We start from the raw sequence: 26,787 nt of genomic DNA, 5'->3' as shown, positions 1-26,787 counted from the left end.
TTGATTATCGAAAACCTTTTTACCATAGACGATAAGGTCAACTGTGATAGACTTTTAACTTTTGTATGATTAAACGATAAAACATAACGCGATTATGTTATTCTCATATTTGTCTATCTCAGATAGAAAAGTATAAATTTCTGTAAAACCGTAATGATAAAGTTTTTGTAACGTGAAACAATAGCGATTATACCTCGTTTTGGTGAAACTATTGGGTTGTCAACACCACCTAATGACAAAATTCGTAATCACTTAGTTGCCAACCCAATAAATAGGACCTTCAGTAGTAGACCGCTAGGGACAGCGCTGTACTATGGAAGAACAAGGACAATGGATATGAGCTCTGTTACTTCTCTGATATGTATATTTTCCACGGTTTGATAAGATTGTTCGATGTTATACTTATTCATGATCTGTTATTGTTAAGTTTACATTTTTCCAACACTTGGCGTGTGAAGTGTCTCTAAGTAGCATCAGCATCATGTCATCTTCAAAGCTTACTGCAGATGCGAAGTTCGGTGTTGACATCGGAGGTACAACTTTATTTTTTGTAATTACTATTATTATAAAAGAGAATTTCTTTTTATCACCATTTACGTAACTTTTAAGCGAAAGCCTTTCACGATTCTAAAGCAAACATTTTTTGGTTAATTATTTACAATGCCCTTCTCATCGATATCAATAATTTTTGAATATATTGTAGAAATCAGTATTTTGAAGTTTAGTAGTTTTGATAGTTTTCGGTAAAAATCTGTCGGACACAATAATGAATTCTACGAATTATGTCTACAAACAAAGATCGGGCGAATTTAAAAACCTCATGCACATCTGATATTATTTTATCATTGATATTATTATTTCACAAAAAGAATAAATTTTTATTATTTCACACAAGCGTAGCCGGCCGCTTTGCGACAACCAGATTAAAAATATTAGCCCAAACCCAAACGCAATACATCAATGTTATTCATTTTTAGTTGAATTATAAAATATAGTAGACATTTCTTACAGTCTCGTATATGCTCGCCCGACTCTCGTTTACGTATACTTCGAACAAAGCATAAAAGTTCGGTTTCGATTGTATCATTATACCTTCACTACAAGGCCACCGAGAACCAATACTGACGCGAACGCTACCACAGACGTATAATTATAGGCAGAATTCGCTATAATAATGCTGATAACTTTCGTGAATATCTCTAAACGAAACTAAAGCTAATCTACAGTTATATAAGAAAAAGGGAAAATTCAAAACGTTGAGTTTTACAACGCATTAAAAAATCATCGAAATCGAAGTTGAAGGAGAACTTCTAAATATCTAATTACTTACTTCTTGTAGATATGCGAATTAGGTACAAAGGCAAAGACGAAACTTTTACGGAGGAACAACTTGTTAGCAAGGAGCCTATTGGTCAATTTAAAGCATGGTTCGAGGAAGCCTCCAAGAACCCGAATATTATGGAGCCAAACACCATGTTTCTTGCCACGGCTACTAAGTAATACTAAATAAATCGCTTGGCATTGCCTACTATAAGATATTTCCTACAATATCGTTTTTTACAGAAATGGAATTCCGTCCATACGACCAGTATTACTAAAACATTATGGTAACGATGGTTTCAAATTTTATACGAATTACGAAAGTAAAAAAGGTCACGATATAGTAAGTACATTATATTTTCAATTTGCAACGGTTGTAACGATATGTATAAGTACTATATTTAACAATTTTTTTAGGCTCAAAACTCAAATGTAGCAGCGTACTTCTATTGGCAACCTTTGAGACGAGGCGTAAGAGACGTTATACCGATATACGTTGGCTATAGAAAGAAATAAAATATTATCTTAAATTAACGTTTACAAATTATTAGCATATTATTATAATATTGAAGTAAGAAATTATGTTTAATGAAAATGTTGAACGAATTTTTTTATTAGGTGCGTATGGAAGGCAGAGCAGTAAAAACTTCTCCAGAAGACTCGGATCATTATTTCCAAACCCGACCATATTCGTGTCAAATAGGATCAATGTCTAGTAAACAAAGTAGTGTGATCGCGAGTAGAGAGACGCTTATTGTGAGAGAAAGAGAATTACTGGCACAGTTCCCAAAGGGTCAAGTTAAAAGGCCAGACTGCTGGTAATTCGATGAATTATTAAAAACGCATCATGTACGATAATAATCTAATCTAATTTTTAGGGGAGGGTATATTATTATTCCACATTCCGTAGAATTTTGGCAAGGTCAAAGCGATCGTTTACACGATAGAATTCATTTCAGACGGCCTATGCCAAACGAAAAAATCGACAACGTATTACTCCATCGGGGAGATGACGGATGGGTTTATGAAAGATTATCTCCGTAGATAATACAAGAAAGGATATTTTTTTATTAAATAACATTTTTTGTTTTACAAATTACAAAAAGAATAATGCTTCTAGAATAATAAGTTCTGAATCAGCCTAAGATTGTTGTTTCCTTGTAATTTTTAGAATTTCTCTTTGCAATCCTAAAAATGTATATATATACATAATATACAAATATAATTACATATACGTTAAACTATATAAATGAACTATATATATAAATAAATTATATATATATATAATTGTTGCTTGTTTAGAAAAATACCCTCTCTATTTGTCCACACTATCTCAACGTCAAAAATAGCATCTTCCTCTATTAGGTCCTGAAATTGCCTCATTCCTCCACCGACACCGAAATAATAGCTTTTACCGGCAATAAACCTAAGAATACCACGTGAGCCAATGTTATATTGTGTTCTCATAAAAGTCGAAACCAAGATTAGATAATAATTGTACTTGCCCAACGCCATTCGCTTTGAGCCTGCGTTTGAAAACTTCGTACAATTTTTTATGATTATCGGGGTTATAAATTGTTTCACTTGTAAAAATCAGATCGTATTCTACGAATTCATCCCCATTGTTAGAATCACGCAATTTTGTGAACGATTCCCAATCACCGCAAAAAAATTGACACCTATTTAATATGCTCTCCCGATCCTCAAAATTCAATAAAACGTTCGGGATCGTTACAGTTTTAATTACCTCTACATTCTGCAATGGTAATTAATCGTAAAATCAACTTTATAAGTCACATCATGAACATATCATGATAAATACGAACATAATCTTGAAAATGAACGATGGAATTTTTAAGAAGAGCAACAAGGCCAATAATACCGGTACCGCATCCTAAGTCCAAAACAAATTTATCTTGAAATTCGATATTTTTTAATAAGTATTGGCCTAAATCGTAACTGCATTCCCAGATTTTTAAGCCACCTTTATACAAGAAATCGAACAATTCAACAATTTTTTTACTGCCGTTAATGGTGACGAAACTTTTTCAGAAAGTAAATGATATTGTTTTAAGGAAAATTAGATATAGTCTACCTTCGTATTTAGCGGGAATAAGATCAGAATGTTGCGATTCTGCCTCCAGAATATTTGTACAATTATTCTTTTGCAAATCGTGTAACGCCCTTTCAAATCGAATTAATTTTAATTTGCAATCCGGAAAAAACAGACATTCTCTGTAATCATTAGGTTTATATCGGTTCTCGATTTGCAATTCCGATTCTGATACCTCCACCTCTGAGGCAGGTATCCAATTGATTGTTGATTTTTTAGTATCTTCACCTCTCACTAAAATAATAACTCTATTCATTTCTTATTCAACGAAAACTTGGATCGCGTTCAACAATTACATATATGCGGAAGTATAACGCAAGTATAACCTCAAAAATAATTCTCGATGCTGAGAATTTTAATTAGCTATAGGGAAGTGAAATATATAAAAGTACCTTCATCCTGTTTATTTTCCGAAAATCCGAATTTAAACATTTTCTATTTGATAGTTTTCCTGTCACACTTTATTACAAAAAATCATTAAAAAATAAAATAATTGAAGAGAGAAATCAAACCATAACCGTATGCTTCCACCATTTTAGTGTCGTTACCAACGTTATCGACATAACGTAGAATAAGATAGCAATCACAGAGAATCACTTTCATGGAATTAACATTGATATAGTTTATAACGTCTTTCAAGCTAATAACAGAGTTACGAAGTATTTGCAATTTATTTAAAATTTTGTCGAACTTCCTTTAGGACTTTTAGTTATCTATATTGAACTACAAATATTAATTAACCCTGCTACAGTCCTAAACTTTTTATATCTAAATCTCAATCTTGTTTTAACAAACAGTTTTAACAAATTTTCTATCAAAAAATTAAAATAAAAAATCACGCATGTCAGTAACAATTATTTCATATTTTCCTCAAGTTTAAGGAATTTGTTAACGATAGAGAAATACGCTTGGATGGACAATAATTAAAAGAACGCAACAGGATTAAGTAAAACTAGTAATCATGCACAAACAATACGTAGTCGATACGTATAAATGATTAGTATTATACTTACCATTACCGCCACAATTTTCAACAACAAGATTCCTGTTTCAAGGTACAACTAGTGACTCGTTCCGCCCAAAACCGTGCAATAAACCGTCAGTTTAGATATTGTAAAGATTTTCTGGGCTAATGATAGGCCTAAACAAAAATTTTGGAAGTACTTGTTAGAATATATGTAAATAATGAAATATTAAACTGAATAGAATATACTTTTTAATTAAATTTAGCTTGTTATTTATAGAAAATTTTTTAATTCATATTTCTGAATGATTATAATCGCAAAAAACACAAATATTTATAAAATAAAATATTAAATATTATGAAATAAAGTACAGTTTGCTTACAAATCAAATCTCTTAAAGAGCATCTTATATCATTGCTTTAATGACTATAGCCCAAAAAACTGGACGCAACAGAAACTAATTCCATTAAAAAGAAATAAAAACATGGAATACAAAATACTTACACTGCTTTATTTACCGTTTTGCTTAATTTTTCGGCAATAATGGAAAACTCTCTTAACCGACACTTTCAAACTTAATAAACTTTTCCGGAAGCTGAACTGCTTGCGATTCTCGCATCACTTGTTATCCTATCGATTATCGATTCTACAAAGACGCGAAATTTAAACTTTCATTATTCAATAGAAAAAAAATATGAAATTATTTGTTGTAAAAAGAAATATAATTATAGAATATATTTAATTTGCTGTTTTATTGATGTTTAATATTAAAGAAACTATTATGTTATTATAAACAATAACGTTAATATATATATATATATATGTATATATATATTTTTTTATACTATCAATACTATCTCGCCTTTCGTTATGCATGTACTTCTATTAATTATTAAGTTGTTTGATCGTTTCTTTTATCTTTATAGATCATAACTAGAATGAATGAAGAAACTGTATGGCAAGAATTATCAGAAATACTTGCTGATCCTCCAGAGACAAGAGATAAGTGTTCGCAATGCAAGTACGTATAAATATGAAATTAGGTTATGTTTAAGCAATTATATATATATGTATGTATTTCACATATCATTTTGATTCCATTAAAATTGATTAATGGGTTATATACAGAAGGCCTGTACCAGTATGTTGGTGTCCGGGATTACCAAAGCATCCTGTATGTCCTGCATCAAGAATAATAATTTTACAACATCCAGCTGAAGCAAAACGTTGCTTACGAACTGCGCCTATGCTTGCTCTTGGTTTAGAACCTGGAAAATGTGTAATTTATAGGTGATTTATTTAGAATATTGGTGTATAATATTAAAATTTGTAGTTATGTATAACGCTATGGTATTCTTTTATTTTAGAGGAAAAAAGTTTCCACTTTCAAAACATGAAGGCTTAACTGAAATTTTAAATGACAAAGATACTATATTATTATACCCATCTCCGGGTGCTATAGCACTTGATAAATTAAATCCTGTTGGAGTTAATGAACAGAAACCTTATAATCTTATTTTATTGGATGGAACTTGGCCACAAGCGAAGGTAGTGTATCTTGTAACTTAGCCAATTTATATACTAAAATGAATAAAGGAGAAGCTGTTTGTGACAGGCAATATATCATTCAAGTCCAGCACTGTGTGTTTTACGAACATGTAAATTAGTTGGTATTCCAACAAGTGAATATGTTATTAGAACGCAACCAACTGAAGGTTGTTTGTCTACACTTGAAACTGGTGCATTTGCTCTTTCCATTTTAGAAGGTGATCTAGAATTAAAAAATAAAATGCTTGGACCTTTACATTATCTCTGCAGGCAAGATTTCTATTCGTGTAATATAAGATTACATCTTATATAGAAAGAGAATATAATTATGAAAATTTTAGGTTTCAACTAGAAAATGGTGCTGTAACTCATCAAAGTAAAGAATTTCTAATTAAACAGAAAGCTTATCCAAAACTAATAGGACGAAGACTAGCTAAGCAATTACGTATACTGCCAGAAGAATCTACATAACATTTTTTATGTAATAGTTTTTGTAAGGAGATATTTTATAATAAATATGTAATTTTTATAAGCATATCTAAAAAATAAGCAAAACAAAGAGGTAAATAAGACAAACGAATAAAATTTTTAATTCAAAAGTATATTTTTATAAATATTACATCATATTATTTCATATTTTTTGACAAGATGCGAAAATCAAATGTAATATTTCCGTATCGTGGTACAAAACTAAATGACCATAAAACAGTACTTTGTTGTGTAACCTGTGTTATGTCCTTAAATAGGTGTACACCTTGTCTTGTAAATGGGTCCCATGATATTCGTTTCCCAAATTGTACTTCTACAGTAGGTCCTGATGATACTGTGATTTCGGAATTCAATTGCCAATCAACCCATAAGGCTACACCATTACACATTCCACTTCTAAATTAACAAAAAATATAAAAAATGTAAACACGACTTTGTAATAACCATTAACATAAAATACCACAAACTCTTACGTTAAAATGGGTACACTTTCTGAAATATTAATATTCTCAGATTCATTGACATTTTGCGTTAAATCAAATTTTTTAATAACAAAAGGCAAACTTAATGCTTTGGCAGGATATTCCCATAATGGTTGAGCTTCTACAGAACTATCACTTTTGTCACTTGATGTCTACAAACATTATAATTAAAATTAACATTACAATTAAATATTATAAAAATTAAATTTTCATCATTTTATAATCTGTGTTGCTGTACTTACTTGTATAAGTTTGTCAAAAATAGATAAGTCAAAATCCTCACAAACTCCAAGAGGTGCTCGTATTTTATGCAAATCCTTAAATTCAACTATAACGCCCATTATTGTTGCTGCGATTGGAATTCTTTGTATTTGAGGCGAATACCTTGAAACTAGATACCAAAAGTAAAGATTTTCCCAAGGTACAATTGAAGTGATAAAATATGGTTCACCAAAAATTAAATTAATTGCACTTTCAGGAGGCAAATCGTTTACTGATTCAACAATTTCTACTCTCTCGGATAACTCGTTCGTTTTAACAAACATTTCGATACATTTTCGAGACAAAAAATTTGTCTCTAAGATGAAAATCTTTTTCGCACCTAATTGAATAGCTGCAAGACTCAATAGAGAGCCGTCTGAAAGACATAAACACACTGTGTCAGGTGTAACTTCTTTTTCTAGAGCTTTGATATATTTTTCATTTCGTATATGATCATTTAATTGTCCTATACGAGTTCTACAATAAGCTACGTGTACATTACAGCTGCAAACAGGTCTCTCACAATCTGGTGCTTCATTTCTGCAAACAAGACTTTGTATTTATTCTTATGAAAAAGTAAAACAACTAAAACAAAATAATAAGATTGTTAAAGCAGCTTACATTGATTCATTTATTAATTGAAACCATAATGAATATTCATCATGATATCCAATCAAGCTAACTTCTTTGTTGACAGTAACTAAGGTTTCAACAGGTAAATAGTAAATAGCTTGCATCCAGTGATCTCTCCAGGGTATTATATCTGCTATTTCTTGCAAACTGAAACCTTTATTTTGTAAAATTTTTGTATCTGGATGTTCCCACACTGGAGCACTGCTTAACAAAACCTACATAAAGACTATTTAGTGATAGGTTTAAAATCTTTCATTAAATAATGATTACATACCTCATTATTTACATCCATAACTAAATCCCACCACATAAAAATAGCATGTGCAGTACCACTTGTAGTTGGTTTTACATGCAAACACTTTTTTTCACTATATAATAGAGTTGATTTACCAGATAAATCGAATCTAAAATATTCATTTTATACTTCGATCTTTTAATAGGTCTTTTCAATCTTAAACAATTTACATACATATGTAACATATATTTACCTAAAGATAGGCTGAGGAGGTAATAAAGGTTTGAACGCATTATCAGGAAATTGTGTTAACTGTATATCATGTACTGCAGCTGCTCCAGAACAAGATTTTACAGAACATGGGGTACTTAGTAAATATTTACTTTTATTTTGGATGGGATGTACTGTATTCCATGAACATACAGTAGGACTCTCCACTACTTGTACCCAAATGGTGGCAGTATGTGGAATCACAATACTGTTTTCCTTGAATAAAGTAAAAATGCATATATATTAAATGATATTATTCAAAATTGTATTAACTAAAGATGAGATTATACTTCAAGGAGATTTTCATGAGCATGACGAAATGTAGAAAGTGCTCCTTCTCCTATAAGTTCAGTATCAAATACTTCAGTAACTAAAATGTTTGCTTTTTTTATCATATCACCATCCTTTCCAATAGTCATTCTTGTGGAACGCTTGTGTATTAATTTAATTTTGTCTTCAAAACCATTCTCTTGAATTATTTTTATAGCACATTTAGCCATTGGTGTAAAAGTCTAAAAAATACCGCCAGGACATAAAAGGTTTTTAATTTATAAATGCAATTCATAATAATTTTTGTGAAAATATTCACTTCGCAAGCTGTTATACTATCAGCTCCACATCTTGCAGCCATCATTGACAATAAACCAGTTCCAGTTCCTATATCAAGTACATTAGCTTCTTCTCCATCTTTATGTTTTTTCTCAATCGCTGCTTTAAGAGCTAGGTAATATTTCTGATTCTGTAATTATAAAAATATTTTATAAACAGCACAAGTAAAAACTTATTTTAAAACTATATAATATATAGCACTAACTCTTTCATGGTCATGTAACATATCAGCAAATGCTGATCTTGCAACTTCTTGATGATAATCATAATTTTCATCCTTTTCCTCCCAATTAACAGTCCCAATTAAAGGATTCAGGCATTGGATAAATATACTCATATTTCGTGTACGAATTAATTGAGTGAAACAAACTTTTAGCATAACCTTTTTCTGATAAACTCACAGAAATATGAAGTTTATTACCAAAAGCAACTATTTATTTAGGAAACGAGAAATAAAAAACATTATGAAAGGTCAATGTCAAACATGTAATTAATAACAAGTTTATTTATAGATATAAGATACAAATTAAAGCTAAGGTTAAAATTTATCATATATTGAATGATTGAATTTATAATAATTGCGCTATAATTAATGCATAAATCAGAAATAATGAAATGGAATAAAATAAAATGAAATCAATAATTGCAGAAAATTATAATTTTAATTTTAAACACTGCAAACTATAAGAGCACGTGTATTCTACAAATTTATGGAATTTATTGATGAACTGTCGATAAATGTATGTGAATAAATACATATGTATGTATCTGAAATTATTTTCTGCTATAGTAGAGTAAGAGATCATTTAATATGGTAATTCCTAAAATATTAGTTTTAATTTATGTAATTATTGGGCATTAATATTCTCCTTGTAATAGTACATATAATGTGTTAAAATGGCTACTGCATTTTTTCTACTATAAGTGGATATTTTTTGAACATACTAATGTGTATTAAATATTATAAACTGTAATTAAAAATATACTACTTGAGAAATAAGTAATAAAATAATAAAAATTAATACAAACTGTTAAATTTTTAATTTTTTTCGCGCGTATTTTTACTATTCTGTTTCACTACCAGGTGGCATACTTTCGCGCACATTTTCAACCAATCATAGTCATTTACTTAAACTTCGCAGATATCTAACTCAAGAATACCTTTTCATTTGTTTCGTATCTTGTTTACTGGTAACGCATTTCTTTAAAACGGACTATATGTGTATATTTCTTTAAAGCGCATTTACATGTCGTTTCGCCTGTTTTAGGTGTAATGAAACCAAGAAAAATTTTTAGGAAACTGAAAACTATGATTCATCGAAGCGATTTAATCACCGACATAAAAAGTACGTAAATATATATTTTCTGCATTTTATGATAGTTTTTATGATTTACTGTATAATATTCTATTGTCAGCGGTGTATTTAAATAATTTCTATTTCCTATATTCTTAACATATTTCGTGTTCCAAAGATTGAATTTTGGCAGATGTTCGATATATAACCAAGAAATTACATAAAAATATTTATTTATAAAGAAATTGCAACAGCATCGAATTTTTTTCGATATGGTTTCGTTTTGTATGAATTTCTTTGTATTTTGTTTGTATAGTAGATTGAAGAATACTTTTATTTACTGAAGAAACGTTTTATAGTTTAGTGATCAAAATGAAAAGATCTTGATATCAATTATAAAATAATACTTTGCGAATATTATTTTAAATGATATTTTACGTAAATATTAAAATAATATTATATATTAATATTATTAATATGAATATATTATTCTGAATTTAAAACTAAATTTTATCTCTTAAAAAGTTAAGAAAATCGATATAATAAGAAATCCACATTTACGCCCGGTATTTATTTTAACATTCAACTGACAACAATATATATATGTACAGTTTTATGTATGCGTAATATCAGTGTGTATATACTCATTATTCTTTATATATAATTATAACATTAGCTACCGTCCGTACCTGATCTTTATATCTTATTTATTATTGCGCAAGCTACATCGACATTGGTTACTTGATACGATGTATCATTAAAACTTTAATATAATACGAATCATCCTCTAAATCTGACTTCACAGCTTACGCTCGTGTCTCTTCGACCGATATATCAACCTTTCTTTCACGCTTAAATTGTATTTTAAGTATGGATGGACACGACTTCCTTGTTATACACTTTGAAAACACAATGAGATATGTAGGAGAACGACAAACGAAATTATCTAAAATTAAGATATTAGGATTAATAATCCATTCTGTTATCCTTGATTAAGCACATAATAGTTCATAATTATTATTGATACATTTCATTGACCCTTTTCGTGCACTCCACGAACATCGACATGAAACAACGTTCTTCACTTATCCTTGAATGCCATAAGTGGATTTTAAACTACTCAAATCGGCGTATAAGTGTACAAAGTGCGCTAAATAAATTATATTTTATTTTTTCTTCCTTTAAATTCTTATCTTTTAATTATTGTCTACTAATTACGTATTGTTTTGCTCAGGCAAATGATACTTACTGCATTTCGTATTTGCGTTATTTACTTAAGTTTCTTTTATTATCGAGATCGATAGGTAGTAACACTTCGTATTTACAAATAATTTGCGAAGATATTAACAAGTACGGATTAACAATTAAACGATGTTAGCGCACTGCATACACCAACGCAGCCCTTTCAGGCTCAAGATCTTGAATAACGATACGAAGAAATAAAATTAATTCGTGTGAATTATTGTCTGAGATTTATATGTTTCATAGTTCGAGGCAATGCATACGAAACACATGATAGTGAAAGAAACATTTGTACTATTCATTGCAGGGGCGATTCATCATGTTTCACGCGGCAGCTCCTTGTCCCGCAAGTTATTGTCCATTTAGAGTTTAAAAGACACTTCAACAATTATTTACAATCGAACTATTCCATACGAATAATAATAATATAATATACGAATACAAGTAAATCACTAATCGATTCAGGAGCAACATAATTAATCCTCGGGACTGTTATTAAGTCGGTAACAGGACCTTAACAAGTATAATATAATATTATCAACGATTTTGTTTATATATATCATTTTGTATTAAATTCTCTTATATTATCATAGTTTAGCACCTTTCTGAGGAAACAAGAGAAAAACGACCTATGCGAATGTTAATAACTCGAAATCAAAAGTATATGTGGTTATTAGTTTATCGAATATAAAGGTTCTTCTCTTTACCGATGATGGCAAACCTATTTCCGATACTGTGCGCGATTTCTACAATGAATTTCTTCTGTTTCAAGCTGTTTCGTTAGAATGATAGTGAAACATGTGACAGTTCGTGATCAACAATTTGTCAAAAAGAGTTAAGACCATACCCAAAAGCGCGCATACAAAATAGAGAGATTCGAAGTACAAATAGACGCGATTAGAGCGTATCTCGCTACTGCTCTAGTCTCTGTTAATAAACGATTTTCTTATCGAAGGAATGGATTCGTTTATCTTTTTCGTAAAATACCAATTTCGGAAATATTTCTGGATTTTAATGTTTACGATAGATTTGCATCGTTTTTAGTTTTTGCCTTAAAGAGATCCTTTAAAGTGTAAAATTGATCTAAAAAGTATGCTATCTCATTTGCATGTTACAAAGACGATTGGAATAACGTAAACGATACCGTAACATATATAAAATACATCGTATATAGTACGTTAAGAAAATATATGAAAACGAAATTCTCTATTCCTTCGACCGATGCAGTAGCTCTCGATTTCATAGGCCTCGGTGAATGTGCAAGAAGTGCAGTGCATACGTTTATCTTATTATCGAATTTTTTAATCGATTAAAAATTCCGATTAATCGAATCTCATTATTGTCGTACGATTCCTCGTCAATATCAAGTCTTAAAAGATTTTCTTATTGTCATACGTTAGAACGTTCGCCGACAAGATCGACGAACATACGCTATAATCGCAACGAAATTTTCTCTCGCCTGATACGTCGTTTTGATATGCGATCCTCTTTTTTTCTCTTTTTTATTCCTATCGGGGTACTTTCAACGCGATATACCAAACAAACATGCTGATCAATTCTCACTTGCCCTTCGAATTCTCGTTCTCTTTTCTCGGCTATACTTAGAAACAAAGTTTATAAATTCGAGACGTAAGATATGTATGTAGAGATACCGTTAAAGTAACTGATATTCGTTTAAGAAGGCTACGATGGAATATTAATTATTCGAATGCAGCACACTTGATCACACCTTGGGAAAGGTTTTTTCTTGATATAATCCTTGATCTGATTGCTTTTTCTCTTTCTTTCGAACTTTCGTCGTAAATTTTGCAATGAAATATAGATGTTACCTTCGTAATATAACTTTCATGTAATATTAGTACGTAATGGTAAGAGCTTAACGGAGAATCAATCAGCGAAGTAGCGCTGTTTAATACCTTCACCAAAAACGAGAATAAAAGCAATACGATTCGGGAACGTCCCCTTCTTTACGCCCATTGGACGGTTCCTACTCTAATCTTAGGTCTCACATTATTTAAAATTTGCTAAGCGGTAAAAGTTCTCTCGAGTCTAATTTTAATATTATCCTAGTTATATTATATTCTGCAACCTGTCGCAGAGATTCAACTTGTCTTTTAAGAATGTATATTGTAAATGCTAAAATGACGCGTTACATTGCTAAATAGTCCGGATATACGATATATCTCTTAAATTATCGCGAAACATATGGTTTAATTTATGAAATTTTATTCGATAGAATTCCTACTATTTTGATAACTGTTCGATCTTTCTTTCTTTCTTTCTTTCTTTCTAGAAGACGATTGAAATACTTTGTTATATTTAATTTAAAACGATTTCTTATTCGCTGTATATACTATGAATAGATATATTTTCTTTTTCCTTCTTTTTTTTTTCATTATCGCGCAATGTGTAAAAAACAAAATTTTATCTCTTACAAGTTTTTGATATATCGAATATAATAATCGAATTAAATAATGGAATTTAATAGATCTAATGATAGTATATCGTATCGATAGATGTATCGTATATCTGCATCATCAGAGAAACTGTAAGTTTATATTAAAAACAGAACTTGCAGTTTCTTATTAATGTTTATCCTTATCCGCTTTGTATTCGCTTCCACATATTGGAAATTACTTATTGAAAATGTTAAACGCTTCTACTTTACCTTCTCAATTAATATTGACATTCGCACGTACCGCTAAATGATTCAGAGACTCGAGAATCAGCGGAAAGACACGTCTAAAAACGAAGAGCAATTAATTGCGCTTTAATCGTCATATTAAATTCGTACTTTCGAATTTCTCCCTTATTCAAACGTGTTTTATAATATATCTTCTAAAAGAAGTTCATCATAACACCGCAATGTAAATGTAAATCGAATTATATAAACGTCATTTCCAGATTAATTGACACGATGTACCCTTCTACATATTCTCGAAATTAAATTAAATGATGTCAAGTGTTAAATTTAAATTGAGACGAAAAATGGTAATCATAACACCTGGTTACGCTTAAATTAATTTCCAACGATGCAAACCTCGATATGAAGTTAAAAAATGCTGTTTCTCTGTCTATGAACCATTTAAACACGTGTTAATCCAACATATACGAGGATAACCATTCCTAGGTGAGATCCTCGTCGTCATCGCTGGGGCCACCAGTTGGGCAACAAAGACCCTCTGAGCCATCGCTTCTTATACAGAATAACAAAGTTTCAGCAGGTGTAACTTCGTGTGGTACGATTCCGTGAAATTCTTTCAGATCGGCTGCGGGGAACCACGCCTTCTCGTTATCCTCGATTATGAGTATTCCGAAAAGTCTAAATTGAGAAATGAATGACAAAAAATTGTGAGAATATGAAATATTAAAATACATATATAAACTGGTTCCGGATATTACGAAATATTTAAAACGTGAAATTAATCTTTGACTATAGGTCGCATGTTCTTATCGAATTTCGAAATTCGGAATAATCGAAATTTTGTTCCATTATCATGATCTAAATATCTCTAACTGTAAAAATCTTTAACAAAAAAAAAAAACAAAACGCGTATCGTTGAAGGAAATAATTAGATTAATCTACTAATTTCTATCGCACAATTTAATAAATAGAATCATCGAGTAATTTGTTTGTAATAATAGAAAAATACGAAGTTTATAGTTAGCGGTTTATAATAAAAAAAAAATTGAAAAAATACGAAAAAATCACCTGCAAATAGCAACTGTGGGAATCCAAAGAACAGAAGCGAGAATGAGGATACCGATGAGAACCAAGGCCCAAACCGGCCACTCGTGTTTCTCCGTAATACCTTTGCTGGCAACCCAGGCTGGATAACCACTTCCATCGACAATGATTTCCACGATCGAGGCAACTAAAATGCTCAACATAGCTAACGGACTGAGATATTTCCAACAAATTAGCCAATAAAGGCCTGGACGGTTGCCAGTCATTAGCTCGATATCATCGGCGAATCTATCAACGAAATAACGCCAACAATCCAAATGATTTTACATATAATATCGATGAAAGACGTCACTTATATTTTGGATATTATTATATACCTTTTCAAACCATATACATATGACACCGCGATACATTCAAAGAAGGCGATAATCAACAGAGGAAAGTTTCCACTGAAATTATCGAATAATACGAACACGTAGCTACCAGCACCGTGAGCAAAGGCCATTGAAATCGCGCAGCAAACCAAACAAATACCTCCTATATTGAAAATGATTAACTTTAGTCGCGTTTAACTATTTCAGTGAATAGCTAATTTTTTAATAATCGCTGACCTGTGAGAATTTCTTTTCGCAAATTTGGAAACAATTTCATGTCCACGATACTTGTAACGACTCCCTCGAGAGTGCCGAATTGAGAGTCGATTCCCAATGTGAATAACATAAGGAAGAATAATATGGACCAGAATTGTGCTCCAGGAAATTGGTTAATCGCTTCTGTGAAGATGATAAACGCTAAACCTGTGCCAGATGCTGACTGAAATGATCATTAGAAAAAGATTAAGCTTCTAAAACAATTGAAGATAAATTCTGTAATAGTAGAATTAGGCTGATCGTCATTATTGTAACTTACATTATCCAACTCTTTCTCGAGATCACATTCGGGTAATTCTGGCATGATTAAATTATCCAGCGTTCCATTCCCTGTAGTAATATTCAAAAGTGTACCGGTTGCTGGTATTTCATCCGGTATTTTATCTATCTGACCAAAAATATTCATGAGCGTCGTGTTCCTTTCCACTAAACAATGTTCATAAACCATAGTCGCTTTGAAACCTATATTTCAACAAATACACGTACATATGTATTTAATATATCCTCTTTCGTATTTATTATTTAAAAATCAGTAGAAAAATGATTACCAATAATAGAAAACACAACAATTCCGGCAAACATCGAAGTGAAACAATTCGTCAAACTGACCATGATAGCGTCTCGATAGCAATTGTTATTCACGGGATTGTAAGAAGAGAACGCTATTAAACCACCAAATGCCAAACCGAGGGAAAAGAATATCTGAGTGCCCGCTTCTAGCCATACTACCGGGTCAGTTAATTTCCACCACTAAACAAATTATTTTATTATTGAAATTAATAATAATAATAATTAATATTCATCTACTATAATACTAATACATATTATAATATGAAGATTAAATGGGAACTAATGAAGATTAACATGATAAATTTATATCTGTCGATGTTCTAATTTTTATGTTACCTGATGACTAAAATGAAATACTTTAATATGACACAATTGGAAAAAGAACCATTTGTTAAGTCCGAAGGTATAAATCTTGTTAAATCCCGCTATAAAATGTATCTCATTATCATATTTTCCCCCTGTGGTTTTCATATTAATAATGTTATTATTGATAAAAATTGAAAAATCGTACCTTTGGAGTGAAAAGATGACGTAGACCATCGGACATTCCCGTCAAAGTGACGCCACGGAAGAAGAATATGATCAAAACGATATATGGAAATGTGGCGGTCACGTACACGACCTATAAAAGATATTTCGATTTATAAAATTGTTTGAAAAATTGATCATATAATCCTACACATAATTACATAAAATCATGCAGTCAAAGATTGAATACTTTAAAGGAATACCTTCCCTGAAGACGCGATTCCCTTGATCATGCACATATAGACGAGAATCCAAGCGATCACCAATGCCAGAGCAATTTTCCAATTAAATATTTCTGGGGTATTGATATCTTCGGAGATTGCCAATGTCGTTCGATACCAGAAGTACTGTGTGGGACTGCTAACCTGAGAAGCAATCACTGGTTATAGCGCAATTATCCCGATTAAGCACGGAGGCATTAATTAATTCGATCAATCGTACCACACACTCTGGTTCAGGCGCATATGATCCGTTTTGGAAATATACGTTAGGACACTCTGCCCATGGTAGCTGTGATTGAAAACTCTAGAGAGGAGATGATTTATTCGTTAATTTATTTATTAGCTATATTTAGATATAAGTACTAAAAGAGTTAGCATACGAGTTGACATATCTACAGCTGACAGAAGTTTTCGGCCACAGTGTGACTCTATTTTAGTCTAAATTATGCATTAATAAAATCTTCTTTTTACAAATGTTTTATGTTATCCCAACGATATAATAAAATTATGCTTTGATTGGGAATTTTTGGCAACCGTTATAGAAGTATCAAGAATTATAGCAATTTTTTAGCGAGCAACTATTTAAAAATGAATGAATACTTGCTTGAACGAAGTAAAAGAGGCACCAGGCGATAATAGTATTGTAATACAGAGCTACGTTGAAAGATACTACAGCACTGCTTACGCCGATACCAGCCATATATGGAGAAACCTGTTAGAGAGTATGATGTATCGTAAGCGTAAGTTTATTTTGACGGATGCAAGTTATACATCTTTCAACAATCACCTGATTCCATACACCGATAGCACCCTTTCGTAATCTCTGGCCAATTGCCAATTCCAGATAAAATATAGGGATACCCTCGATGGCCAGCATTACAAAGTAAGGGATTAAGAATGCACCTGTTTTGGATGGTTCGAACAAAGAGAAAACAGTGAATTTTAAATATTTAGAATTTCTATAATAAAATAACTCGTTAATCATTCCAGAGCCCTACCAATTTTTAAAAATACGTTTTTCTTTCATTATAAAACAATCAACGCACCTCCACCATTTTTTTGCGCGAGATATGGAAATCTCCATACGTTCCCAAGCCCTACTGCGTACCCCACGGTTGCTAATAGAAACGTAAGCTTACTATCCCAGTTTTCTCTTTCATCTTCCCCCGCTTCTGGTCGGAAAATCGGTTTTCCTTCATTACTTCCAAGCTTGCTACCCCCGCCCTCATTCCCCGTTTTGTTGTTCTGCAACCACAAATAATAACCAGATTACTTATTTCAGTTAATAACAGATGTTCTCTACAGTACGTTTATTCACACGTAACAAACATTTTTTAGTCATAAATTAACAAATACAAGTAATTAAATTTACAAGCAATTTATATTACTTATTTAACTTCCAAGTTCTATTTTTTTTTATAATTGTTCCTTCTGTCGTGACCTATTATTTTTATAATATTTTTCAAATTATTATTGCTTGACATTATTACCTTCGTGTTAGGACTGGAGTCCTCAAAGGCTGCGTTCGTGGCCCCGTAATTGGCAGTGGTGTTGGTCTTTCTATTGTCCACCACTAATCTTCCTCTCATTTCCTTCATTTCGAGTTTGTCGACGCTTTTTTGGGGCTTCAAGTCGCGCGAACTTTGCCGCCGGACGAGGTGGGCCGTGTTCGCCATTCTTTCTCTTTATTGTGCGACCACGATTTTCTTTTCTTCGAAAGATCAAACAAAAATACCACGCGCGCCTATGGACTCCATCCTGTTGGAATTAAAATGTCTATTGTATTTTATAATCATATAAATATTAATTACTATTATACCTATGGAGGAATGTCTGCGATCTTGGAAAGAGAGCAGCAAGTGTGAAAGATGTAAAGGTTCGAAGATTTAAATAGCAATAGAAGGTTGGAAGAAAAAGAGAGAGAAAAACAGAAAAGTATAACTTTTAGTACGTATTCATAAACATGAATGAATTTGTAGATACAAACGTAGTAAATTTTAGTCACTTAATAAATGCAAATTTCGGCGAAAAAATTAAACATAGTATTCGTGTTTGAGATATTCAATTTTAGTACATAGATAAATATAAATGCGAACTATAATTATTCAGCTTTTATTTAATTTAGTAGTTTTTAATTTTATTACGCTAATATTGAGTTCAATTAATAATTAATTGACAGCTAATAGATATTAAATTCTTTTGTTCTTTAAAGATTTTTGTATACCATAAAATTCAATATCCTGTGTTTCAACGGTGCTAACGAAATAAAATGCCAATATTATTCGTCGGAAAGGTTCTATTACAGCATCTTATTTTACATTAATTCTGAAAAAATCATAAAGGAAGGAAATGAATACATTTCTGGAATTAAAATTAGGCTCGTTTCAGAAAGAATTATTGAATTACTCTTCGTTCCACACGCGTTCACAGTTCTCGGTTCCGTTTTATGGTGTTAACAAGTACAAGCAAGGACTACGACTAGTACAGCCTTTTACAGTCCCATTTGTAAGAACACGCTCCATAAACTCGACACGTTACATTTGAAACCTCTAGTTATTTCACTCGTTCGTTGATCATAATTTTCAATAAAATAATTGTTGAAAAACAAAATATGGCTTAGAACATTCAACATTAAATATATTCGTTGATTTTATATATTTATTGATTTATTAATCATTTTTAAAAAGGTCTATTTTTTCCAACAATTGAAATAATAAACAAGAATAATTACTCAATATTCAGGAAATTCATATGATTATGTAACATAGATATCACATGTAAATTATAATATAGTCGTGAGGATTTAAAGTAAACAATAGATAAGGGAGAGCAAGTGATGTGTAAAGGATCGCACGCGATTTCCCCGTTTACTAATTTGAACGCTCTCTACGCTGTGAGAAAAGCACTTGATAGAAAATGTCTTAATAATTCTACTCAAAGAACCTGGCACACGTCGTTTTTTTCATCGATAGGACAGTTAGTTAGGAGGGACAGATGTTTGCCTTGCGACTTTATCACGGCCCTGACCTCGTATACAAGGAAACTTGACAGTCAATTACGAGTCACTAAATATTCTGCAAGTATGATTACATCGAGAACGCTTGCCGTTGAAAATGTTTACTTCCATGTCGATTGTGATGTATCAACGATCGAATATCGTTACAGTTTTCCAACCGAACGATTTGCGCTAATTTGATGAATAAAAATTTGCTCGGAAAAGAAAATGACATTAAGACGAATAATTTTCATACAATTTCCTTCGTTTTTGTTTAATAAAAATCAAGTGAAATCTAATCATTTTTTAAAAATATTTTCGATAACGTGTTGGGCGGCAATTTTACACGAGTGATATGCACTATAACTATCGTTCCCATTGACGTCATGAGCGTACTAGTCAAGTGACATTTTTCGTCCTACGTAATATTCCCAATTGAAAACGGCTTTGAGAAATCTCTTCCAAATATTTCGAACTGTATTCATTCAACGAAACTTATTCATACGAACGTAATTTGATGTGCTTTCATTCAAAAATCCGGAGAGAAAGAAATGAAATAAATACGATTCGACCCTGTTGTTTTCACAAATAATAATCTCACGTAACAACAACGTAATACGATTTATACCGACTTCGTACAAAATTATTAGCAAAAAAAATTGTGCCATTTAGTCAGAAAATAACATTGCAAGCTCGTCACTAACCTGTTGGGGTGAAATAAAGAAAAGCGCGAGGGCCTCCTTATGGTTCGAGGAGCAGTGAGCTACTGTGGCACCCTCTACTACGATGGTAACTTTTGAAATCACGATATTCAACAGAATCAATAGCAGGCGCCGGCGCCCCAATGCGTCCGTGTCCTACAGACCGGAATATGCGTGAGCTCCTTTTGTCAGGAGATTGGTCGATGATCGGCAAACCGATCGTAGGAATGTGGCGAGTAACCAATGTCATCGCGACTTTGTCGTTGATCAAAGGGCTAAAACGCAAACGTAACACGACACGGAACGATGCCTGATATTACAATCGTTTAGTTTGAAATATTACGGAAAAATGGAATTCTTTCTTATGAAATTCCACACGTATAGACATGTATATATGTGACTTTGATAAATGCATTTTGCAATTAATGCATTATCTTCCATACTTTTAAGTAATTCTTCGTTAAAAATTAACGAATAAGCGGATTTTTTAAAGAGGAACTTTTAAAAAGGATTCCAAATACTTAGAAACGCATAATAATTTTATTAAGTTGGAAAAGTTGGTGACAGGTGAGTAGTTCATAATAGACTTTGTAGATTAGGTGTATCGAATGCATAGGATTTTATCTGGGTAAGTAATTACATTGGAAATTCCGGTGAAAGATTAAATAAAAGCATTTGACCTTTACAAAAACTGAATCGATAATAAGTAACACGAATTCTACTATTCTATATATACGTATGTGGAAGAAAGTGTCCAAGTGTGACATGTCTAACAGAAAAATGTCATGAATTACGTAATTATTATTTTTTCTGTTGTGGACTTTACTTCATCTCGCGATGGAATTATGTTTCGCTAAGTGGTTGTTTTCTCCAATTACCAGTTGCTCGTGTTATGGATAAGTAATGCGAAGAGGGTAAACCTCAGCGACAGTAATGAAATTATCGTTAATATTGTTTCAAGCTAACGCTCATTTCGATTAAACAGCACGCTTTACTTCCGATAGACAGCGAAGCGGCTTTGTATTTGCTAGTTGGGACAAGGAACAATCAAATTTTGCTTGTATCATGTCAGAATGTTTGTTAATACAAAAAGGAATATCAAACCTTCCATGTCAGTTCCTTTTTTATCAAATGAATTTAAATTCACATACATATTGGTATAGTAAACAGAACAAAAAGTTAGCGAAGTTTTAATTGAAATTTCACTTCAATAACGTATCAGACATCGTGAATCATTAGTTCACGCAAGAAAAGTTGTGGTATCTTTTTATTGCTGTCACCTGCAGATAAAAGAAGTTTATACATACATTCGTCGTTTCAGTAGATAAACTTGCTTTTAGTCAGACAAGTAGAACACGCCGTGCAGTCTGTGACTGTGAACTTATATAACAGGTTATACTACTTGTAATACCTATTTCGCTATGGATTTCATAATCCGCAGGCAATTAGTTTTCGTTATTTTGTATGAATTAAGTTTTCATATATTGATTTTGTGAAGTATACAAATATAAAAACACATATTTGCGAATTCACTCGGTATACTTATGGTTTGCTGTGCGCAGAAACTTTTTGAATTTCAGGAAGATGAAGTCATTGAAGAAATAATATAAATAGAGATATTTTTATTTATTCTAATTATATATAAAATATTGCAGGCTCTAAAAATATTTGTTTATGAAGATTTGTGGTAGTTATACGCAATAAAAAAAAATTTCTAACGTAAAGACTCTTTTATTAAGAATTGCGTGAAATATAGTATACCTGTAATAAATAATGCAAATTAACGACAAAATTGCTAATTAATTAAAATGCTAATTAAAGCCAGGCACTTACGTTCGATCTGCGCCCTTTTAAACCGGTCCTCGACAAAAGACTTCGTTAAATTTTCAATCGTATCTTCATCTTTGTAATTGAATTGTTTCATATTTCCATTGATCAGAAGATATCTAAAGATCTTATAAATTAAGAAAAATCTACACATAGATACAGTAACGTTGAAATCTGAGAAATATTTCCAATTAAAAGATACAATTCATGGTAGTAATTGAAAGCCTCAATAGCCCATTCTAAGAGCAAATTTAATCGTGGTCTATAGGGTGTCCCATTGATTAATTCCTTCATTGTTCCCTCGTCTAGCGAAATCTTGCTTCGTGCATCTTCCAGATTGTTTAAACGATTTTTTAAGTCCTAAAGTAACATTTTCAATAATTCTATCACATCACCGATTAATTAATTTTTTACTTTGACATAATTATCTCTACATATTTTTATATGCGATATTATGTAACAGTTTCTGGGAAAATTAATCTTTTTATATAAATGATAGTGTACTACCTTCAATTCTTTGTAATCAATAAGAGAAGAAGAATTAATTAAGGTTATATGTATAACAAACAAGTAAGATATGAATGTAGAGATGAAAATTTTATTTACTTGATTAACGTTATTGAATCGCGTTAAAATGTTGAACAGCAATGTCAGTTCATTGTCGATCCCCATAAGAATTTTAAAAATCAATCTTTCGCGTAGCTCATCTACTTTACAGAGTTCTGCATCATCAACTTCGCTGCTGTAACAGAACGACATCTGATGGTAGATCAATGAAATTTCTACTTCTCTGAAATATCGACGTAGCTCGGAATTATGTGTCGAGTTTCTACTCTAGCTACTGTATGCGCATAACGTCTGAAGCAATGATAAAATTCGTGACAAAAAATAGAAAGTTAACGTTACCTTATGACGTGTCGGAGTTGCTCTGATTGATTTCTCAACGCGTGTAGAGGTCGCTTAGCTTCCTCGGATAATTCATTCCACTTGCAATCTACTTTCTCTAACTGTGAGAAATAATTTATCAAACATTTATGTACTTCCTTTGCCATGCCGTCTATAGGTTATTAAACAACTTTGGACATGTCCTAATAGCTTCTGGTAAAAGAAACAGAGAGCGCTGATTCACACTAATGTTATCACCGCGAAGAAAATTTTGTATTGATGTATCCAATGTGTTATAAATACAAAATTCGCAACACAGATAGATGAAATCAATCCAAAATTTGCTATCATTATATTAAATAATAATTGGTCATATAAAGATATTGTTTAAGTAATCATATTTCTACAAATCCTGATTTACACAATTTCTTACTTCATATGCAAACGTTGTTGCACCTATCAATACACTCTAGTGAAGAAAATTACTATAGAAAACGATTAACGGATAAGTTATGCAATTAATGCAATTGTTTGCTTCATTTTATGAATCGAATTATTTCTATAGATATAATATATTACATTATCATTATAATTATTTAGATAAAAAACACTTGATTACTGGTTAGTCGCGGCATTGATAGTACTGTCATTGACGATTTGAGATCTCTTTCACAAAGTTCGTAAAACTGATCTCTTGTGTGAACTCATTCATTCATACAGAAGCACAGCTTACATGAAACAGGGAGAAACAAGAACCTTTCTTCCGTTTAATTGTGTTTAGAATAGAGCGAAGCACAACCATTGTATCTGAAATATACATACATATATAAATGCAAAAATATCGATATTAAATTACAGAAAATATAAAAATAGTGTTAAATAAATACAGAAAATTTATTATATTTATAAATACAGAATTAATTTGTTATATTTATCTTTTATTTACCTATGTATAATTTACTTAACTACATTGATAATAATAAATGTATCTATGAAATATAGATTAGTTTGAAATCTAGTTTAGTTTAGAATAAGTTAGTAGTCTTTGAAAGATTGGTTTATCATTGTGCCTTGAACTGGAACAAAATTTTTTATTTACACGATTATGAGAATATAACTTCCTCGTTCTATAGAACGTTCTATATCATTAATGTTTAAAGTTTCGATACCTTGAGAACGAAGCTATGGAAAAACTTCCGATTTATAAACTGCACTTTAAAGCGTATCTGTTTCCTTCGTCTTTGTTCTTTTATTGATCATTCTTACAATTGAGTTTACTACAGTATCTTAGTGGCAGTAATTTTCATTTCACAAGAAGTAATTACAAATTTTAACAATTGACACACTTAAAAATTATTTACTTAACACCGTTATTAAAAATTAAATTACCTACATATAAAATTTAAAAGAATATTTTTTTAATTCTAAATAAGAGCATTATAAGCAGAATTTATTAACATTGACAAAATTATAAAAATATATACGATCGTTTTTAATATCGAAAATATTATAGCTGCCATTAGGTTCCAGAATTTTTCATAAAATGCTACTTTTATTGGGCAACTATTATAGTCCATATATTTCATGTACTAGATACTAAGTAAGTTAATTAGACGTTAATTTCCAATAGTTCTTCTAGCTGAATTGGTCAGAAATCACTCGTTAACTCCGTCAAAAATTACTTCCCTGATTCTGTGAATTTCTCGTAACCATGAACATCGAATAGTTTAAGACCCTTACCTAATTTAATTACTTTTTATATATTTAATTTAACACGGCTATTTATTTGTTTCAAAAATATACTATTTAATTCAAAGGAACAAGTATTAAAATTTATTCTCTATCATGATTATTTCCCTTCCTAGATTATACTTCTAACATTTTTAAACGAAACGTTTGATTAAAAATTTTGACACCAACATGCGCTTACATTTTTTAATTTATCTGTACGTAACATAACCTTTTCTTTCTTTATACGTGGGGAAATTTTCATGAACACCCCGCCGCTCTTCTAGGAAGCGGCGGAATAGTGTCGGACTGACTAAAATCTCACAGTGGTCCGCCTGAGGGCCTACAAGGGTGCCCCGGGACCTCTTTCGAACTACTACCGAAACACTCCTGCGCCTTCTCCCATTCTAGAGGAGTCGTTTCTAAGTTAATTCGGGCATTGGGAAGGACCAGCCCTCTCAACGCCATCCCCTGGGCCGTTGTGCAAGTCCGAGGAGATCCCAGAACCTTCTTGACGTGTCGACCCCTATGACCACCAATGTGGCGCAGCGCCCCCTTCGACGCAGAACCCTACAAGAGTGAGTCCTACCTTCTTCCGCTCTGTCCCCGGTTTACGAAAATTACTCAATTAAAAAATACCAATTTTGATTAACTTTTTACAAAATGATAATAGATGCAAGACATTTTCTTAGTAGCGATAATTCAGTTTAGAGGAGTGACAAAAATCATCAAAGTTCAGTGTAACTCCAGAAAGTCCTGTACTTGAAATGTACTTTTCAGAGAAATTAAACTACATCAATAGTTTTTTGCAAAAGTCATACATTATTACAGATTTTGTACTTTCATTGAATCTTTTGCCCCTTGAAAGCGAATTATGGATGTGAAAAAATATTACTCGGATTTGTTTAAAAAACTGCTTATAAAAAATATATAATATGTAACAGCATTTGTAAATAAATAATTCCTCGTTGTAAAATTTAAGTGTAGGATTTGAATGTGTATTCAGGCCCCGCAAAATTTTCAAACCCGGCCCCGCAAAAAGTCACGCCGGCCCTGTTGTCTTACGATTAATAAAGTGACGTTTTATTATGAGATTTCTCATTCACGTAATAGTATACAGTACTATACAGTACAAAAAAGCATTAAATATCATACAGTTTTATACAAAATATTCAAAATTAAATGATGCAGCATATAAATTCACTACATTTCTAATTTTTACTTTTTAATTTCAATTTAGAAAAAAGAATAATATAAAATTATTCGCCTCAAAAAAAAAGATGATAATTTTTTAAAAGTAAACTTATCTCAAGTGAAGTAAGCTCTTCAGAAACCTAAACGTAGAAAAGGGAAGGGCACCTAGGAACGAAGATAGCGGCCCTGACTCGGCTTCTTCCTGCCACTTCGCTTTCACAGGGGCAGTCTGACGGAGATACCCGAAGGAACTTTCGACTAGGCGGCAAGATGCGCACGCATCCGACAGTATCCCCCATGCATTCGGTGGGGTTCGGTAATAGTCGGAGAGCATTTGG

General features: G+C 31.6%; 6 protein-coding genes and 1 pseudogene across 9 annotated transcripts; 2 read left to right on the top strand and 5 right to left on the bottom strand.

The window, feature by feature from the left end:
* The first annotated feature begins 339 nt into the window (after nt 1–339).
* LOC117209753 (pyridoxine-5'-phosphate oxidase) lies at nt 340–2,465 on the top strand. Its single transcript, XM_033452104.1, has 6 exons — nt 340–533; nt 1,340–1,496; nt 1,564–1,663; nt 1,738–1,791; nt 1,939–2,138; nt 2,199–2,465. The coding sequence occupies exons 1-6, from the start codon at nt 482–484 to the stop codon at nt 2,362–2,364; spliced, it is 729 nt and encodes a 242-aa protein (XP_033307995.1). The 5' UTR covers nt 340–481; the 3' UTR covers nt 2,365–2,465.
* On the bottom strand, nt 2,366–3,978 carry LOC117209751 (histidine protein methyltransferase 1 homolog). 2 transcript variants are annotated; one of them, XM_033452103.1, is made up of 6 exons: nt 3,826–3,978; nt 3,416–3,667; nt 3,147–3,304; nt 2,826–3,076; nt 2,631–2,746; nt 2,366–2,508 (listed from the first exon to the last, which is right to left on the bottom strand). In XM_033452103.1, exons 1-6 carry the CDS (start codon nt 3,863–3,865, stop codon nt 2,462–2,464), a joined length of 864 nt encoding a protein of 287 aa, XP_033307994.1. In that variant the 5' UTR covers nt 3,866–3,978; the 3' UTR covers nt 2,366–2,461. The 2 variants fall into 2 exon arrangements, with proteins under 2 accessions (XP_033307994.1, XP_033307993.1); XM_033452102.1 differs by lacking the exon at nt 2,366–2,508 and having other exon boundaries at nt 2,560–2,746.
* A 1,242-nt stretch (nt 3,979–5,220) lies between these two features.
* LOC117209747 (DTW domain-containing protein 2) lies at nt 5,221–6,486 on the top strand. The gene is made up of 5 exons (XM_033452099.1): nt 5,221–5,419; nt 5,527–5,688; nt 5,766–5,946; nt 6,014–6,216; nt 6,288–6,486. The coding sequence occupies exons 1-5, from the start codon at nt 5,337–5,339 to the stop codon at nt 6,415–6,417; spliced, it is 759 nt and encodes a 252-aa protein (XP_033307990.1). The 5' UTR covers nt 5,221–5,336; the 3' UTR covers nt 6,418–6,486.
* Nucleotides 6,487–6,557: 71 nt separating this feature from the next.
* On the bottom strand, nt 6,558–9,645 carry LOC117209746 (protein arginine N-methyltransferase 7). Of its 2 annotated transcripts, none has more exons than XM_033452097.1 (9): nt 9,131–9,645; nt 8,906–9,055; nt 8,607–8,828; nt 8,300–8,532; nt 8,086–8,215; nt 7,800–8,026; nt 7,160–7,730; nt 6,909–7,069; nt 6,558–6,831 (listed from the first exon to the last, which is right to left on the bottom strand). In XM_033452097.1, exons 1-9 carry the CDS (start codon nt 9,302–9,304, stop codon nt 6,573–6,575), a joined length of 2,127 nt encoding a protein of 708 aa, XP_033307988.1. In that variant the 5' UTR covers nt 9,305–9,645; the 3' UTR covers nt 6,558–6,572. The 2 variants fall into 2 exon arrangements, with proteins under 2 accessions (XP_033307988.1, XP_033307989.1); XM_033452098.1 differs by having other exon boundaries at nt 6,573–6,831; nt 7,160–7,718; nt 9,131–9,641.
* Nucleotides 9,646–10,770: 1,125 nt separating this feature from the next.
* Nucleotides 10,771–20,944, bottom strand: LOC117209742 (sodium-dependent neutral amino acid transporter B(0)AT3). The gene is made up of 14 exons (XM_033452089.1): nt 20,819–20,944; nt 18,610–18,877; nt 18,166–18,364; nt 17,907–18,022; nt 17,724–17,831; nt 17,340–17,423; nt 17,102–17,263; nt 16,882–16,992; nt 16,349–16,550; nt 16,060–16,262; nt 15,762–15,963; nt 15,528–15,687; nt 15,175–15,438; nt 10,771–14,784 (listed from the first exon to the last, which is right to left on the bottom strand). The coding sequence occupies exons 2-14, from the start codon at nt 18,793–18,795 to the stop codon at nt 14,589–14,591; spliced, it is 2,193 nt and encodes a 730-aa protein (XP_033307980.1). The 5' UTR covers nt 18,796–18,877; nt 20,819–20,944; the 3' UTR covers nt 10,771–14,588.
* Nucleotides 20,945–22,065: 1,121 nt separating this feature from the next.
* On the bottom strand, nt 22,066–23,913 carry LOC117209743. Of its 2 annotated transcripts, none has more exons than XM_033452091.1 (5): nt 23,549–23,913; nt 23,249–23,381; nt 22,845–23,002; nt 22,649–22,761; nt 22,066–22,576 (listed from the first exon to the last, which is right to left on the bottom strand). In XM_033452091.1, exons 1-5 carry the CDS (start codon nt 23,692–23,694, stop codon nt 22,530–22,532), a joined length of 597 nt encoding a protein of 198 aa, XP_033307982.1. In that variant the 5' UTR covers nt 23,695–23,913; the 3' UTR covers nt 22,066–22,529. The 2 variants fall into 2 exon arrangements, with proteins under 2 accessions (XP_033307982.1, XP_033307981.1); XM_033452090.1 differs by having other exon boundaries at nt 23,249–23,384; nt 23,549–23,909.
* A 981-nt stretch (nt 23,914–24,894) lies between these two features.
* Nucleotides 24,895–26,780, bottom strand: LOC117209761 (annotated as a pseudogene).
* Nucleotides 26,781–26,787: the final 7 nt, after the last annotated feature.

Source organism: Bombus bifarius, unplaced genomic scaffold (genome assembly GCF_011952205.1).
Source record: "Bombus bifarius isolate JDL3187 unplaced genomic scaffold, Bbif_JDL3187 scf7180000008193, whole genome shotgun sequence".
Lineage (NCBI taxonomy): Eukaryota > Metazoa > Arthropoda > Insecta > Hymenoptera > Apidae > Bombus > Bombus bifarius.
The sequence above is the reverse complement of the archived record's forward strand: the minus strand, read 5'-3'. Positions and strand labels throughout refer to the sequence as shown.